The sequence below is a fragment of the Mobula birostris genome, chromosome 2 (assembly GCF_030028105.1).
Source record: "Mobula birostris isolate sMobBir1 chromosome 2, sMobBir1.hap1, whole genome shotgun sequence".
Lineage (NCBI taxonomy): Eukaryota > Metazoa > Chordata > Chondrichthyes > Myliobatiformes > Myliobatidae > Mobula > Mobula birostris.
The window spans coordinates 239,762,881-239,782,236 of record NC_092371.1 but is presented as its reverse complement, the minus strand read 5'-3'; the positions used below and the strand labels follow the sequence as shown (position 1 = coordinate 239,782,236).

Here is a 19,356-nt window from a genome sequence, read left to right as displayed (position 1 = left end):
TTATTATCTGAATGGTGGCTGATTAGGAAAAGGGGAGGTGCAATGAGACCTGGGTGTCATTATACACCAGTCATTGAAAGTGGGCATGCAGGTACAGCAGGCAGTGAAAAAGGCGAATGGTATGCTGGCATTCATAGCAAGAGGATTCGAGTACAGGAGCAGGGAGGTACTACTGCAGTTGTACAAGGCCTTGGTGAGACCACACCTGGAGTATTGTGTGCAGTTTTGGTCCCCTAATCTGAGGAAAGACATCCTTGCCATAGAGGGAGTACAAAGAAGGTTCAGCAGATTGATTCCTGGGATGGCAGGACTTTCATATGATGAAAGACTGGATCAACTAGGCTTATATTCGTTGAAATTTAGAAGATTGAGGGGGGATCTTATGGAAACATATAAAATCCTAAAGGGATTGGACAGGCTAGATGCAGGAAGATTGTTCCCGATGTTGGGGAAGTCCAGAACGAGGGGTCACAGTTTAAGGATAAAGGGGAAGCCTTTTAGGACCGAGATGAGGAAAAACTTCTTCACACAGCGAGTGGTGAATCTGTGAAAGTCTCTGCCACAGGAAACAGTTGAGGCCAGTTCATTGGCTATATTTAAGAGCGAGTTAGATATGGCCCTTGTGGCTAAAGGGATCAGGGGGTATGGAGGGAAGGCTGGTACAGGGTTCTGAGTTGGATGATCAGCCATGATCATACTGAATGGCGGTGCAGGCTCGAAGGGCCGAATGGCCTACTCCTGCACCTATTTTCTATGTTTCTATGCATCATCCTTATGTGCCAGGCTGTGCTATGCTGTATGATGTGGGCATCATGGTCTTCCATCTGTTTTTCTCCCTTCATTATTTTCTCTATCCACAACCATGATTGTTCTTAGCACGTTTTTCCAGAGGAGTGGTTTGCCGTTGCCTTCTTTGGGCAGTGTCTTTACAAAAGAGGTCCAACAGCACCTATGGAAATAATTGCTGATGTTTCTAGCAGAGATCCTTTTTCAGGACTGAGAGTGTCTTTACAAGACAGGTGATCCCAGCCATTATCTCTTCAGAGATTGTCTGCCTGGCATCAGAGGTCACATAACCAGGACTTGTGATATGCACCTTATGCCAAATATGGTCACATACCAGTCCTGATGAATGGTCTTGGCCTGAAAGGTCGACTGTTTACTCTTTTCCATAGTTGCTGCCTGGCCTGCTGTGTCCCTGCAGCATTTTGTGTGTGTGTGTTGCTTGGGTTTCCAGCACCTGCAGATTTTCTCTTACTTGTACCAACTGCTTATACAAACGTCCATCACCTGCTCCCATGGCTTCATGTGACCCTGATCAGGGTCTGAGCAGGTGTTGCGCCCTGCCCCGAGAGTGATCTGTAGGCTAGCGGAGGGAAGGAGCGCCTTATACCTCCTTTGGTCGAGAGGTATCTCCAACTGCCACCCAACACAGTATAATAAAGATATGCCACACACAAAATGCTGGTGGAATGCAGCAGGCCAGGTAGAATCTACAGGAAGAGGTACAGTCTCCCTCCCCCTCCTGTCTTCTCCTATCGTTTCGGATCTCCCCCTCCCACTTTCAAATCTCTTACTAGCTCTTCTTTCAGTTAGTCCTGACAAAGGGTCTCGACCCAAAACGTCCACTGTACCTCTTCCTATAGATGCTGCCTGGCCTGCTGCGCTCCACCAGCATTTTATGTGTGTTGATTGAATTTCCAGCATCTTCAAATTTCCTGGTGTTTGCAATAATAAAGACATTATTGTGCTGGTAGGACATTACACGGGGTGGCGGGGGAACAGGGGGAAGAGATTGTATAAGCTGGGCTTGTTTTCTCTGGAATGACGGGGAGGGGGATGAGGTGGTGATAGAATTATAAAATTAAGAGAGGCAATGAATCAGGTAGATAGTTATTTTTTTTCCCCCTGGCATTGCAAGTTAACAACAAAAGAGCATTGGTTTAAGGTGAGAGATAATTATAGAGGATTGGATTGGCAAGATTTTATTTCTAAAACATTACCATGTTTTGGATGCCATTTAGAAGGACACTAAATAAGTAAGGTATTAATCTGAGCAAAGGGATTAGTGCAGATGGGCAAAAAGGATACACAGACTGAGGAATCCAGCTCACGATTATTGTCATTCAACTGCACACAGGTATACGGCCAAATGAAACAATGTTCCTCCCGACCAAGGTGCACAACACAGTAGATTTAACTCTCACACAACACATGAAGTAATATTAGCACAAGTAACTTAAATACTAAAATATATTCCAGAAGATTGATAAGTAACATTAGGTGCATTTATGACACAAGTTCAAAAGTAAACAGTCGAACACTACTGTATGATGGCCAAGAGCATTTAATTTTAATCTACATTGAAGTTACCATTCATTCATTATGTACTGTGTCTTATGGTGCTTCTGGCACTTAATACATGAGACCTGGGTGGTGGTGGTCTCCCAGCCTGGAGGAAGAAGCTGTTTGCCAGCCGAACAGTCCTTGTCCTATTGTTAATGTATCTCCCACCTAATGGTAGGGGGCCAAAGAGATTGTTGCATAGTTGGGAGGGTTCATTGGCAATGCTAAGGCCCCGTGTATGCAGCACTCCTGATAATCCTCTCAACAGTTCTCTCAATCCTTTGTCGGGTCTTGCAGTCTGATGCTTTGCAGTTCTCATACCAGACAGTGATGTAGCTAGTCAGGACACTCTCGCTGGGGCTCCTGTACAAATTGGTTAGAATGGAGCTTCAGTCTCCTCAGCAAGTGGCGACACTGCTCTGCTTTATTGATTAAAGAGGCTATATGGTCTATGACCCTATAAAGGGTTTTGGAAGTAGATCAGAAAAGAAACTATTTCAGCTGGTTGGCAAGTACTTTACACTTCATTGTCGCCAAAACAATTGATACTAGAACGTACAATCCTCACAGCAATATTTGATTCTGCACTTCCCACTCCCTGGATTACAAATATTAAATATTAAAAATAGTAAAAATTAAACATTTAAATTATAAATCATAAATAGAAAATAGAAAAATGGAAAGTAAGGAAGTGCAAAAAAACCAAGAGGCAGGTCTGGATATTTGAAGGGTACGGCCCAGATCTGGGGCAGGATCCGTTCAGCAGTCTTATCGCAGTTGGAAAGAAGCTGTTCCCAAATCTGGCCGTACGAGTCTTCAAGCTCCTGAGCCTTCTCCCGGAGGGAAGAGGGATGAAAAGTGTGTTGGCTGGGTGGGTCGTGTCCTTGATTATCCTGGCAGCACTGCTCCGACAGATGGCAATGTTAACATAATTATTACAGTGTTGGGTTGATAGGACACTCTACCATAACAATAGAAGCCAGTTTCATAGTTTTTTACAAAATTAATGAGCGAGGAAAGAACTTAAATGGAAATCCCTTGAATTCAAGAAAAATATCACAAACACGAGTCACATAGGGTTTAAATCCAAGCTTTAACTCAAAGAATATCTCAACTTTGTCGACTTTATTCAAAATGGAGAAAAGCAACTTGCTACCACACTTAAATGGCTGGCATCATTTAAAAGTATACATTTGCTAGAATATATACACCATAATCACTTAGAGTATTGTGTGCCATTTTGGGCTCCTTATTTTAGAAAGGATATACTGCCATTGGAGAGGGTTCAGAGAAGATTCACGAGAATGATTCCAGGAATGAAAGGGTTACCATATGAGGAACGTCTGGCAGCTCTTGGGCTGTATTCCCTGGAGTTCAGGAGAATAAGGGGGGGATCTCGTAGAAACATTCCGAATGTTAAAGGGTTTAAACAGATTAGATATGGCAAAGTATTTCCCATGGTGGGGGGGGGGGGCAGTGGTGGTTCTAGGACACGAGGGCACGACTTCAGGATTGAAGGACGTCCATTTAGAACTGAGATGCGGAGAAATTACTTTAGTCAGAGGGTGGTAAATCTGTGGAATCTGTTGCCACGAGCGACTGTGGAGGCCAAGTCACTGGGTGTATTTAAGGCAGAGATAGACAGGTTCTTGATTAGCCAGAGCATCAAAGGGTATGGGGAGAAAGCAGGGGAGTGGGGATGACTGGAAGAATTGGATCTGCCCATGATTGAATAGTGGAGCAGACTCGATGGGCCAAATGGCCTACTTCTGCTCCTATATCTTATGGTCTATAAGAAGCCAACATAGCAATGTAATCTTGAAAAACGATATTGGCTAACTTTGATAAATAGCAGCATATGTACTGCTCCACAATCAAACATCACAGGGATGGCTTTGGATCATGTCTAGGAGATACTTGGCTCAAATAATTCTGCTGTATACTATCAAAACCAGTTGTCTCTTCTAGAATACTATCCAATGTTAGAGTGGATGTTGAGAGGGGGATTGAGGGAGTCTAGGACCAGAGAGCACAACCTCAGAATAGAGTGACATCCATTTACAATGGAGATGAGGTGGAATTTCTTTAGCCGGAGGTGGGTGGTGCATTTTCGGAATTCATCGTGACAGGCGGCTGTAGAGGCCAAGTCATTGGGTGTATTTAAGGTGGAGGTTGATAGATTCTTGATTAGTAAGGGCATGAAAGATTATGGGGAGAAGGCAGAAGAAAGAGGTTGAGGGGAATATGTATCAGCCCTGATCAAATGGCAGCACAGACTTGATGGGCTGAATGGCATAATTCTGTAATTATGTCTTAAGGTCTAATACTACATTTACCACCCTCTTGTGGCAACAATGTCTAGATCTTGTTTTGCAATTGTTGAAATCCAATTCAGTAATAAACTTAAGTAGTTTTTGGAGAATGAGCAAGGCTGCACATTATCACATGACTTACAGCCTCTGTTTCATTCATTCGAGTAGGTAATATACCAGTTGGATTGACCGAGATGTCCAGGCGTCTAACATTCTTTACTTGTTATGACAATGGATCACCCACAGAGTGGTGTTCTCGGATGGGTGGGAAACTACAAAAGTAACTTCAAGATAGTACGGTGCATTCCTTTGAATCAGTGTAAATTTCACACAGTCTCACTTTGATCTCATTAGATTTCAGATACTAAATGCTGCGAGAAACAGGGCTCGAATAAAGACTTGCTACATCATGATTGGTTTGACCATTTTGGGCTGCTTTACTATGATTGCATCTGGAAAACAGGTATGCAAAACATCGTTTAAAATAGGCATGCTGAATTATGCATGAAATTCTGGTGATCTTGGTGGAGAACTGAAGTTATACTGTTTATCATTTTATGCCAATAGATTAGCCAAAAATTTCCGTCATTATTCTCTCTTCCCGCCACCTTTTTAAACATCTTATTTTTCCTAAACTCACCTGGCATCCTTCAAATAATTTGGATCATATTTCTGAATTTTAATGGAATACGAGGAACTGTCTTTGTTGCAGACATCCTTGGATGTAACCCATTTTCTGTTCAGTCAGCAATTTCCTGTTTTTGTCGAAGCTGCTAAGTTTAAAGGATCTTTTACGTTCATTTCTCACTTGTTTGCACTTATTCCGTCACCGTGCTTAATACCTATTTCTGGATATAGTTTATTACGCATTCTAAATGCTATCTACTCGATTTACTCCATCACTCAGCGCGCATGTGCATGCACTGCGGCAGCGGTGAAACAGTTTTAAATTTATACACAAACTCCTTTCGAAGACAACTACTGAACAGCAACATTCAGGTTGGTCTCGCGTTTTTGTACACCCAAGTACAAAGGCATTAAGAATGTGTAGATTTATAACATAGAATAGTACAGCACATTACAAGCCCTTCGACCCACAATGTTGTGCCGACCCTCAAACCCTGCCTCCCATATAAGCCCCCACCTTAAATTCCTCCATATACCTGTCTAGTAGTCTCTTAAACTTCACTAGTGTATCTGCCTCCACCACTGACTCAGGCAGCTCATTCCACGCACCAACCACTCTCTGAGTAAAAAACCTTCCTCTAATATCCCCCTTGAACTTCCCACCCCTTACCTTAAAGCCATGTCCCCTTGTATTGAGCAGTGGTGCCCTGGGGAAGAGGCGCTGGCTATCCACTCTAGCTATTCCTCTTATTATCTTGTACACCTCTATCATGTCTCCTCTCATCCTCCTTCTCTCCAAAGAGCCCAAGCTCCCTATGTATGCTAAAAATTAACAAAAATTAAATAATTGCTTACGTTTAAAAATCAAGGAATTTCTCCACACCCACTAAACATCTCTGGACTAATCCTTAAAACTATTCTATAGATGTACAGTCCGTCATATCTTTATGGGAGATGAATCATAGTATTTACATGTTGGATTTAAAGATTCTCACGATGGCTATCATGAAAATTAAACACTGAACAATTTCTTTCCCCACTGGTGTACGCTTATTTTTTGCATTTCTTTATTTTTAAATTATGAATTAATGGCTATGTTGAGAACTTGTCTTCACTAAGGAACAATTTTCCCCCCTCAACCAACAGGTTCCTGAACCCAGTGTGGACATCTTCACTCACCTCAACTCTGAACTGATTCCACAACCTACTGACTCACTTTCAAGGGCTCTACAGCTCATGTTCTCAGTATTATTTTTGTTTGTATGTGCAGTTTGTATTGGTTGTTTGTACGTCTGTAGCTTTGCACTGATTCCATTTTGTGTTGAATGCCAATATGAAAATGAATTTCTGGTAGTAGATCCGGACATACACTTAGATAATAAATTTACTTTGAACACAGATATTCTATGTGTCCTCTCAAACGTGCTCACCCCTCCCCCACCGGTGTTTTGTGTACCAGTTCTGATAATGGATCATTGACCTTCAGTACCAACTGATTCCTTGCTGTTACCTGATCTATAGAACAAAACAGAACAGTACAGCACAGGCCTTTCAGCCCACAATGTTGTGCCAAACCAGCTAAAAAGGAAATCAAAAAGCCATCAAACTAATCTCGCCTAACTACGCAATGTCCATATCCCTCCATCTTCCTTACATTTATCTAAGGTATTTACCTCTACCACTATACCAGGCAGCACATTCCATACGTCCATCACACAGTAAAAATAAAACAGCCCCTCAACCTCTGGTATTTGACATTTCTATTCTGGGAAAAAGATACTTCCTGTCTACTCTATCCACGCCCCTCAATCTTATAAACCTCATTCAGATCTGCCCTCATCCTCCGACACTCCAAAGAAAACCCAGGTTTTTCAACATTGTGATTGTGTTTCAGATTTCCAGCAGCTGCAGTTATTTTTTACTCCAGTGAATATGAATTGTGCGTTTGTTCATCTTGCATTCTTTCCATATCCCAGGCTGCTAAACGACACGAATCACTTGCCAGCTGGAATCAAGCAAAAAAGGCAAAATGGAAAGAAGAAGCTCAAAAGGAGCAGCAAACCTCAACGGCCATTTCTGCGGCTAAATCCTGATAACCTTATGCAAAGAAACCGTAAAAGTCATACAGATGTTCTTAATTCATGCAAGGTAGAAACTTCCAAAAATGATTAACTCAAGACTTAAATGTATAACCCACATTTATATATTCTATAGCCATATTATACTGTCACATTATCCCCCACCATAAAAAAACTGCTAATCCACGGAGGTGAATTTTAATTTGATAGCTATTTTTTCCTTCCACACATGATTTTAAATTTACCTTCAAGATTTTCAAATCTTAAAAGAACCCTTCACTAATATACTGTCCATAAATCAAATACTCTTTAAATACAGGATTAAAACAAAAGTTCCTATCAGTTATAATTTTTAAGATTTTTCTAGTCTTTTATAAAAAAAATAATGGTTGGATCAATTGGGAATAAATAGTGTATGTAGAGATTAACAACCAATGCAAAATCCCAAGAAAATAGTTTTTGTTGTGCAACAATTAATAGATTCAAACCTTACTTTACAAGTTGAGCACATAACCTATGAAGACATACTGTAATATGCATTATGAACATAGATCCACTCAGTAAAGGAGTTAACTCCTTGGATGACACATTAAAGATGATGGAATTAAAGACCATAAGATACAGGAGCAAAATTAGACCATTCACCTCACAAGTCTGCTCTGGTATTCCATTACCCCTCTCAACCCCATCCATTATCTTTGACGTCCTTAAATATACCCAATGATTTGGCCTTCCCAGCCATCTCTCTCAATGAATTCCAGATTCACCACCCTCTGGCTAAGAAATTCCTCATCTCTGTTCTAAAGGGACATCCTCATATTCTGGGGCTGTGCCCTCTAGTCGTAGACTCCCCCACAAGAGGAAACATCTGCTCCATGTCCACTCTGTCTAGGCTTTCCAACATTCAATAGGTTTCAATGAGATTCCCCTCTTCATTCTCTAAACTTCAGTGAGTACAGAGCCAAAGCCATCAAATGCTCCTCATACCCTTTCATTCCTGGGATCATTCTTGTGAACACCTCTGGACTTTCTCCAGTGCCAGCTCATCCTTTAAGGGAACTGTTCAAAATGCCTTCTCAAAATGGGCGCTAACATTGCATTTGCCTTCCTTACCACTGACTCAACCCCCAAGTTCAAGAGCAAGATTCTCCCTATATTTCCAGTTATCACTCCTTCCTGAACTATCAGAAGCCAGGCAACTACTTTCTCTGTTGTTTGGGACATTAGTGCAAAATCCGGCTACTCCATTGTATAAAGACTATTAAGATTATAGGAGCAGAATTAGGCCATTTGGCCCATTGAGTCTGCTCTGCCATTTCATTATGGGTGATCCATTTCCCTCTCAGCCCCAATCTCTTGCCTTCACCCTATATCCCTTCATGCCCTGACTAATCAAAACTGCAATTAACTTGCCATATAATCAAGGTAACTGATATCAAAAGAATTCAATAAAGATATCGTACAAAGGCTCTTCATAGACTAAAAGATAGACAACCAGTTACAAATGCATAATTAATCTCTTTTTAAAAATAAATTGCTTTAGTGCATGGATCAAGTCAACAATAAGATATAGGAGCAGAATTAGGCCATTTGGCCCATCGAGTCTGCTCCACCATTTCATCATGGCTGATCCATTTTTCCTCAAATCCCTAATCTCCCTAATAACAAACAACCTTTTGGTATTTCCATGTCCCTCTGAAGACATTAGTCTTAGCATTTCTTTAAAAGATTAAAGCAACATAACACAAAAGCAGACACACAACTGAAAACAATGGAGTTAAAACAGCAAATCAAAATCATGTGAATGGATTTTTTATTTTTGCTTTCCAGATATTTCCAAATCCAATACACTTCAATGCAACTGAATAATCAATTAGCTTGTGTACGCTCACAAGATATTCACTAGAAAACTATTCCCCAGTCCAAAAGTGGAAGGAAAAAATGCAACATTCTTTGCACATATACAAAATGCACGAAACAGATTGGAAATCTTCTGCATGGTATTTTACCCTTGCTGATCTTGGCTCAATGTTCCTAATTCTATTCAAACACAATTTTCAAAAATCCAAACTGGAGAAGGGAAAGTTTCGGAACAAGGGGAGCAGGATTTTGGGACTGTTGATTCCAAGGCTGTTGCCAGCAACAGTAGAGAAAGTAGTAATTCCAAATGAAAGAAAATAGATCCAATAAAGAATGAATTTACTCATGTCAAATTGTACAGCTCTGGTCATTGTAAAAAAATATATACACACACACAAAAACATTAGCTTTAATGATGCAGATATGTTAATTTAGAGCACAGGTTTTTCAATTCTTTAGAAATTATGATTTATGCAACTATTGCTAGTATATATGTATTGTAATTGTCACTTAAATGCAGCTTAAACATGTCTGCTGATACATCTAGCACAGTATTAGTAGTTTTCAGATTCACATTATTTTGTATGACAACATAAGTACTGCAAGATGCAGCATGAGAGCTAATACAAAGTTTAACTCAAAAAATGAGGCATTGTGTTTTTTCATGTGGCTAATGTAGCAAACAGAAGCTACAACACAGTGCTACTTTTGTTATTTGGCTAGTGCCAAATAGCACTTGCATTGTGACTTCTTAATTCTATAGCAGGGATACTGACTGAGGGACCTAAACAAAAACAGCTTTATAAATTTGAGGCAAGAGAACATTTCAGTTAAGACAAAATAGAAAGTATCCCTTTATAGAATGTTTATATGCTTTGCTTTATCCCTATCAGATTTATTCCTCATGAAGTTTACTGTTAAATATCTTGGGGCAAAAATATTTTTAAATAATACTGTTGAGATTTTTAGCTAATATTTGGTCATGTTAAATACTGTGCAAATGAAACATCTGAGTCATCTTTCAAAAAGCAGTGACACGACTGTGATCAACTTTACACGTGGAGCATTGGTGACCTGTAACTATTGAAACAGTCATGCATAAAACAGTTTTTCACACTGCAATTTTGTATTGCTGTTCTACAAGTTTCAAGACTTTAGCTGAGTTCAAGCTTTCAGCTATAATGGTAATTAAAAAAAAAAATCCCTCAACCAATGAAGTGGCATGTATTACAGTCGATACTTTTCACTGAAAAGCATCAGCTGTAGTGAACAACGATATAATGCAAAGAAATCAGGACATTTACAATAAACTCATTTCAATACAGACATAATACTAATTAGAACTATGTATTTTAGTGATGGAGCAAGGAGTATTTTAAGTTTTTCCAAATAATTATTTCTTTATATACACACTTGCCACTGTACAGCAGTTACATTTAATTATAATGCAAATTTGGCATTTTTTTATACTTTCAAACCACACAGATTAACAATCTGTTCCCTTTCTCTTTAGAATTACTTATGGCAACATTAGTAAATAACCAATAACACACTTACGACAGGTGGGCTTCCTTTAAAATAACAAAACAAGGGTGGTCTATTAGCATGTTCAGCACTTATCTGCTATATCATTAATCATGTTTAAGCCATTCCTTCCTATTTCAGATCCAAGATGGTACAACAGAAAAATTAGCTTTACATTTTGATAATCAATAAAATACATAATAGTGAGATTTTCTAAATCAAAATCTGTGTTGAGTACAGGATAGAACTAAGTCATTAACTTAATATTTAACTAAAACTGTTTTCTGAATCATTAAACAATGGAGTCGCCCATTTTAAAAAATGGATTTTTAGTAGGGAAGTATTGTGAAAGTAGTGACGTTTGCATATTTACACTGAACCTGCAAGAGCACAATTCAAAATTTTCTTTACAAAAAAATCAAAATCACTGTACAACATTCTTCACACCAAAGGTTCTCGATTGCAGGCCCTAACTATCTGATAAAGAATTTTCTTTTAATGCTGCTGCAACACTGAAGAAATAGCATCTGAAACTGTGGCTGTGATTTTAAATTGCAGAATACAAGTAAAAGATTCCAAAGGATCACTTTTGCCACCATTTCCATTCTTTAATGTTAATGTGGTGACATGACCTTATTTTCTAATCAGCATTATTTTAAAACTTTAATATCAGGTACCTACTAACCAATTTAGTGATGAAAATAAGTTATTCTGTACTATTTTTGTACATAACTAGTTCTTTAAATGAACTGTATGGAGTACACAGAAATATCACCTCAAGGGACCATCAGTAGCAGTGCTACTTGAGAGGAAATATGAAGTGAATCACATGACCAAATAGCTTAGTTGTGAAGTTCCATTTATGCATTATTAATTAGTAATCAGCACTTATCTGGTTATCAAAAAACCTTATGTTAATACTTAAGAAATTAATTTCACAAATTGGTGAAGGATTACATCTCCCCTCAGTTCAATCCACTTTTCCTGGAAGGCAAGGGGATGGAAAATGCAAAAGAGTGGGAAGAGGGAGCAGGACGAGAGAGGAAGGGGAGGAGAAAGCTCACATATTGCTTCTGATCAGGTATTTCTTATTGGGTGAATCTACCAGGGAATTCTACACACACCTAATTAAAATAACAACATAATGTATAGTCAGCAGTGCTACAATTTCAAGTCTCCTGTTCAGAGTGCAATTATTAGTTTTCTTTTCTAGAAAGTATAAATACATTTACAGGTTTTCATATTGAAATATAAACTAGCAAATGCTGATAATTACTGTTTTTCACATTAACTTGTACTGTTAACAAATACGTTAAGTCAATGACTTTTAAACAATTGCGTCCTAATTTAAAGAGGTAGATTTATCAGCAGGGGGGTACCTATAAACTGCTTACATACACTAGTGTTGAAAGTGGCTGAGATAAGTTCAATTTGCTCAAACCATGCATTTTATTAATGGAAGTGAGAGAATACACTTTTTGGACTTTAGAAAGAATTTTGGTCAAGTAGTTTTGGAGTTCAATTCCATTATTCAACACAAAGGAAACCACACCCTGTAACAGTATTTTGAGGCTCTAGAAACAAAGAATAAATAAGTATTCTGCTTAAATTAGGGCTGTAAACAGTTAAATGAAATAGAACTATTTGGATGGCTGTAATTTCAGCTTAAATATTGATGTATCTGCCACTCCAACATCTTTTCTTCAGAGAAATTCAGATGCATGATCCAAATCATATGACAAGATACCTAAATGAACATTAAATATGCAACATGAAATCAACAGCCGCAGTTTAAATTACACCTTAAACTGCAAATAGAAAAGTGCATAAGCTGTCACACATTTTTGCTCTTTCAAAAACGTTCCTAATTTTTTTTTTAAACTCAACTACAACAGCTTCTTTAATTTTGGCTCTGAGGATTTTGTAGTTATGAATATGGTGGCATCGTGGGCAATTTCTCCAATCATGCATTTACAACTGGAAACCTTCCATCGGGGCCTCTTGTTGCTGGAAAATGAACTGCTGTTGGCTCTCATCTACCTGCGGTGCAATGCTCGAGTCCTCCTCTTCTATACCAAAATAATGCTCAATCAGGTCAAAGGCTTTCTGATAAATCTCCTGGTTTTCATGACTTTGAAGAAACTCAATTTTATCCAGCCCTGAAATCACAGAGATCACACTGTCATTTACAAGTAGCAACCATTGTTTCAAACGATTTTCATGAACCAGATCTCACACGTCACTAACATTGGCTTTAAACAAAATTCGCATCAAGATTCAAAAGGCCGGATATGCCAGTTCATTCAATCATTGTGCCTGTCAAACTGTGGTAAATGCCCACCTTGTCGGTATACATCACAGCAGTTTTTAAATATTACTTTATCTCTGCCAGGTTAGACTTACAAGATATCAAACTCACCCAATTTCAATGGGGATTGAAGATAAAAGCATTGGGAGGCATAACAGAATACAAATTTCTGCGCATCCTTTCACTTCCCTTTAATATTTCTTCATGTATTTTGGTTCATAGTTTGATTCAACATTTCTAAAAATCATTTAACATTTAAATATCTGAATATCAGATACTTAAAATTCTAAAGCCAGTCATATTTAAAAGCAGGAGTAGGGCTTTGCTAATTCTTAAGGGCATTTCAAGAGATTAGGGTTAAAGTTACACTGGACAGCTGGAGGTCCTGTAAGCAGAGACCACTCTACTGGATTCCAGTCAACATGGGCAATGCAATTGGTCTGTCACATCCAAACCAGAGAAGTATCATAAGACATAATTTATTTCCGAAAATTTTTTATTAAGTAGTACTTCCTCTATAAGGGACAGCAATAACCAAGTTCAGGGTCAAATCTTCACTCTGGCAATCCCAGGAAAGAATGAATTTTGAACAAGCATGCTGGAGAAACTCAGCAAGATAGGCAGCATCTATGGAGGAGAAAAAGCAGTCAACATTTCAGGCTGAGACCCTCAATCAGGATCAGAAAGGAAGGGGCAGAAGCCAAAATAAGAGGTGGGGGTGTATGGAGGGGGAGAGGAAGAGTACAAGTTGGCAGGCGATAGGTGAGACCAACTGAGTGGGAGGGGGTCGAGAATGAAGCAAGAAACTGGGAGGGGATAGGTAGAAGAGGTAAAGGTCTGAAGAAGTGTTGACAGATTATTCCCCTCCACAGATGCCACCTGACTTGCTGAGATCCTTCATCTTGTGTGTGTTGCTCAAGGTTTCCAGAATCTGCAAAATTTCTTGTGCTTACCAAATAACTTGTGCTGACTTGGGACTTGGTACTGTGCAACTGGGTTATCTGACCATTGTTAAATAAACTCTTCTCTGGCTTCCAGCCAGATACAGGTATCACTTACAACCGGTGCTTTGACGACAAACCCGCCACCTTCACAAGGAATGGTGGAATTTGTCATTAAGACATCAGTTATAATTGATACGGCTGGATTCTGATTCATCATATATGCCAGGAAAGCACTAGTCCTTTTTCACCCATTGTTAATTACCCCTCATTGTAAATGGAGGCCAAGGAGAAATTGATGGACATAAGACATTACATTGCAGGGATATAAGTGTAACACCCTGGGGAAGGTTTCACTGCTAATGTAATGGCCTTTCTGAAATAAGGCATGTGGCCAAGTGGATAAGGCATTCATCTAGTGATCTCAAGGTTGCTAGTTCATGCCTCAGCTGTGGCAGTCTGTGCGAGGAGTGGCGCCCCACACAGACTTCCAATCTGCACCTTGTAAGGCATGAAAATGCCCAACACAGGCCTCTCATGGTCTAAGTCGACGTTCCCTCCCCTGAAATAAGGAAAAAGGGAAATTAATTTGAACAAGAGCGTTTCGGAGTACAAAAATCTAGGTGGCACTCCAGGACATTACTGGAGCATTCTAATACTGGAGGCGTCAGCATCTCAGCTCTTTCTAGATGTAAAGATTGATGGCACTATGCCAAGACTGGATTTGCCTGCAATGTTCTCAAAGCACAATCCCGCTATTCCTCAACTGTCATGATTAAAGGAAAGTGGCTGTAGTAGGCTGTATATGCCTGGAATCCAAGGAGTGTTGTAGAACAGAGGGATCTTGGAAGACAAGTACATGGTTCACTTAAAGTGGAGTCACAGGTAGACAGCGTGGTCTTTTGGTATGCTGGCCTTCAGTATCCAGGGCACTGAGGTCATGGTGACATTGTACAGCGGGCTGAAGCTGCACTTGGGGTGCTGTAGCAATACACACAATGTGCTGGAGGAGCTCAGCAGGTCAGGCAGCCTCTATGGATCTATGGATGGGAATAAAGAGTCAATGTTTTGGGCTGAGACTCTTCATCAGGACCATGTACTGAGTTCAGTTTTAGTCTCCCTGCTATAAGAAAGGTGTTAGTAAATCGGAAGGGTCTAATCAGAAAAATTTACGAGAATGTTATAGAGAGAAGTTGGACAAGCTAGAACTTTATTCCTTAGAGCACAGGAGACAGAGGTGATCTTATAAGGATGTATAAAATCATCAAGGGTATACAGAGTGAATGCATTCAGTTTTTTTGCCAGGGTTGGGGAAATCAAGAATTAGAGGGCATAGGTTAAGGCAGGGGATCCCACCTGTTTTATACCATGGAGCCTTACCTTTAACCAACAGGTCCATGGACCCCAGGTTGGGAACCTCTGATTTAATGCGAGGAGGCAAAGGCATTGATAATAGCTTCACAGTACAACAGGTTACCTTTGGTTAGAAAGTGGTCATACTAATGCATCAACTGTCAGATGAATAGAAATTGATTCAGTCATGTTTTCATATGCCATTGAAACATTACAGCTGTTCCTGACATTGAGAAACATGAATGACATTAAGCAAAGTACAATTACATTAGATAAACAATATTTTAAAAAATATTCAGTTAGGCCCTTTATCTTAATTTGTTACTGGCCAAAGTTTCTTTCCCTTTCCACGTGGCTGGAAGAACTTATAACACACCAGTCTGTGGTTGAAAATAAGATTCAAGATTTGAATACAGCTAATTCAACAAATGCTCAGAAACATATCAAGCTAAGAAAGGTCAAAGGAACACTCAAATTTTTGGTTTACATCCAACATCAACAAGATTATCTGATGAGATATTCATTTTCTCTTCTACTTGACATTTCAGTAATTTTCTCACCATAGGCTTCCTCAATGAGAGCACAATACGGATTGATACCGGTTCCATTCTGCTTGGCCTCTTGTTCTCCTAACCGGAGAATATTTTCCAATCCATTCAAAGCAACCTGGACAATTTTGGAGTCCATGACTGTGAGTAAGTCACACAAAGGTTTGATACAGCCCAGTTCCACCAAATACCTTTGAAGAAAACAAAAAAGTTCCAGTTAAATGCTTTCAGCAACAAATCACTTAAGCAAATCTGAATATTCTCAAACTGAGCACTGCAAGGCAAACATTACTTTCAAAGACGAGCTACTTAGCACCTTTATTTAAATAGAGTTCTCCTGTCCCACCTAGTAAAGTTCCAAATTTGTTGTTTCTCCCTGCATCCCCCTTGTGGCACATTGGGCAGCAACCTTGTTGTTTCTTTAGCATTTGTTTTTTTTAAAATGTGGCTGACTTGCTAGCTCGACGCTCAACCCATCAGGGATGAAAAGTGTGCAAGGAGCTGGCCCGATTAGAACCTGGGACCATTTGCCTCGAAGTCCGTTGCTGATGCTACTGCACTACCAGACGGCTTAAAGTTCCAAATTTACTAGTCAACTAAACATGTTAAATACAAATTCAGTCATTCATAACAAGCATTCACAACACTCCTTTCTAGCAATAATATGAAGCTCAGATCTGAAAAAAATATTATCCTACTTCATTCAATTTTTGTTAAGGTAGACAAAGAAATGTTAGATAATTAACAGAGTAGAAGGAACAGTTTTGTATTCATGAATTTTATTTTATATGTGAAATTTGATCAGTGTCAATTTGAACTTGATGCCACTGAAACACAATTGAAGATTAAATTACCTAAAATTACTGACTAGACAGTAACTAAATTTTGCAGTCTGTGCTAAGGTTTTAAGCAACAGCCCATGCTCCCAACATCAAAGCCAAATTAAACCAGCTCCACTCCTGATGGCAAGATGAAACATTGCGACCTGAAAACAGTTCCCAAATATTGCTCAACAGTGAATAAAACAATTCAGAAATGGACACACAGTACGGGTAGTTCTCCATAGATCATTTGTATAATGCAAATTGGGTATCACGTATAGCAGTTACTTGAACAAATCAAAACCACTTAGAGATAAGTACGGGGGGTGGGTTTGATATTGTATGATGTGCTATCCAATAACAAGACTTCAAAGTCAAAGAATATGTTCCATCTTTTATTAAACTACCAAAACAAAATATCTTGAAGCGATAAACGCTAATGAAACTAAAACTAGTGATATGAACAGTCTTAGCGTATTAAACGTACTTAAGTCAAGCATTTCTAAAGGTATTCAGAAATATTCAAATGAATTTAAGTGATTTTAAGCAGTCAACAAAAAAAGATATTACCCCCTGCCCACTCCCCATCTCTACGCAAACTAGACTGAACTAAAGACAAAGCGTGAATATGTCAGTAAGCTTTTTGCATCTACTACACCCCAACCCACATGACTAACTACCATAATAAACATGCAACACACAATATAGACAAAATACAGATACATGGCTCCTACATAAAGCAATTGACGAATTAGCACTATTTGCATTGGTTATAATGCAGCTACCATGGAGTTCCCAAACCGTGGAAGTCAGTTTTATCGCAAGAGACCATTTAAATGTATAAAATGATGAGAGATATAGATAGGCGAATGTGCAGTTCCTCCCTCCACCCCTCCCCCAAGGTTGGAGAATTAAGAACTAAAGGGCATTGGATTACATGCCAACAGGAGTATTTAATAGGAATTTGATAGGAGAACGAGCACACACACACGTATTTATGTGCATTGAGTTGCAAGAGCAGAGGTTCCCAACCTCGGTTAATAGTAAGGCTCTATGGCAAAAAAAAAAACACGTATACATCAATATAGCACAGAACAAACCCTTCAGCGCACAAAACCTGTGCCAAACGTCATGACAATTAGAATAATCTCTTCTGCCTGCACTTGTTCCATATCCCTTATTCACATATGGACTGTATCTAAAAGTCTCTGAAACGTCACTGTCGTATCTGCTTTCACCAGCACCCCGGAAAGATGGTCCAGGCACATACTACTCAGTGTAAAAAATAAAGTTCAAAGCAAACGTTATTATCAAAGTGCTTGTATGTCATCACATACAATCCTGAGGTTCATTTTCTTGTGGGCATACTCAATAAATCCAATAACCATAACAGAATCACACCAACAGGGCGGACAATCAGTGTGCAAAAGGCAAACAGTGCTAGCTAATACCTGTTTACTTGTTTCCACTTTCAGGAGAGGTGTGGATTTGGACCCATCTACTTGTGTTAGATGTTCATGTGTGGACTTGGAGCTGTCTGCATGAGTTAGATGTTCAGGAGAGGTGTGGACTTGGGCCTGTCTGTACATCTCTGACATTAGGTGTCCTGCCATTTACTGTGTACTTTCTCCTTACATGGGATCTCCCAAAGAGAAACTTCAGATTAAACTCCATCTTTCATTTCTCTGACAATATCTAACTTATCTATATCCTGCTCTTAACCTTTGACAACACACACAGAATGATGGGTCGAGACCCTTTATCAGATTTTCTCATTTATCCTTTGACAACCTTCTTCATTGTCTACAATTCCACTAGTGTCTTTGTCATCTGCAAATTTAGTAACCAGCCCCTCAACATTTGTCCAAGTTATCCCAATACTGATGCCTGCAGAACACCAGTGGTCACAGACCTCCAGCTGGGATATCATCCCTCCACCTGTCCTATGTAGACAAGCCAATTCTGAACTAACTCTAGGTCACTAGGCAGACTCGTGCTCTTCACAAATTATTTCCCCCATCACCTCAGCAGACCAGGACAAGCTCTCTTCTCACTGCTGCAGTAGTCTCAGCTCCCACACAACAAGGTTCAGGAACAGTTACTACCCGTCAACCATCAGGCTCTTGAACCAAAGGGGATAATTCCACCCAACTTCACTTGCCCCATCAACCAATGGATTCATTTTCCAGGACTCTTCATCTCATGCTCTCAGTGTTTATTTATTATTATTTCTTTATTTTTGTATTTAAAGCTTGCCTTCTGCACTTCTGATTGAAGACCCAAGTTGGGTGGTCTTTCACTGATTCTGTTATGGTTTTTACTCTATAGGTTTATGAGTATGCCTAACAGAAAATGAATCTCAGGGTTACATATGGTGACATATGTACATTGATAGTAAGCTCACTTTGAACTTTACATTTTTGTTCTATTCAAACCTTCTAGGAGATGAGATGTTACTGATATGTTATATAACCTTTGATAACGGACTTAGAAGATATAGGAGCAGAATTAGGCCATTTGGCCCATCGAGTCTGCTCTGCCATTACATTATGGCTAATCCATTTTCCCTCTCAGCCCCAGTCTCCTGCCTCCACCCCACCATATCCCTTCATGCCCTGACCAATCCAGAATCTATCAA

The 19,356-nt window shown here is 39.4% G+C and overlaps 2 protein-coding genes across 3 annotated transcripts in view; one reads left to right on the top strand and one right to left on the bottom strand.

Annotated features, from left to right (window-relative positions):
• LOC140194151 (protein FAM162B-like) overlaps positions 1 to 9,607 on the top strand; it is a 50,772-nt gene extending 41,165 nt beyond the window's left edge. For both annotated transcript variants that reach the window (XM_072251636.1, XM_072251635.1), the window contains exons 3-4: positions 5,013 to 5,121; positions 7,262 to 9,607. In XM_072251636.1, the coding sequence (XP_072107737.1) occupies positions 5,013 to 5,121; positions 7,262 to 7,378 (226 nt within the window). In that variant the 3' untranslated portion in view covers positions 7,379 to 9,607. The remainder of the gene's footprint in view (positions 1 to 5,012; positions 5,122 to 7,261) is intronic.
• The window catches only part of kpna5 (karyopherin alpha 5 (importin alpha 6)), a 47,729-nt gene continuing 37,532 nt past the window's right edge, over positions 9,160 to 19,356 (bottom strand). The window contains exons 13-14 of the mRNA XM_072251634.1: positions 15,910 to 16,088; positions 9,160 to 12,906 (exon numbers count right to left, since the gene is read on the bottom strand). Of these exons, the coding sequence (XP_072107735.1) occupies positions 12,719 to 12,906; positions 15,910 to 16,088 (367 nt within the window). The 3' untranslated portion in view covers positions 9,160 to 12,718. The remainder of the gene's footprint in view (positions 12,907 to 15,909; positions 16,089 to 19,356) is intronic.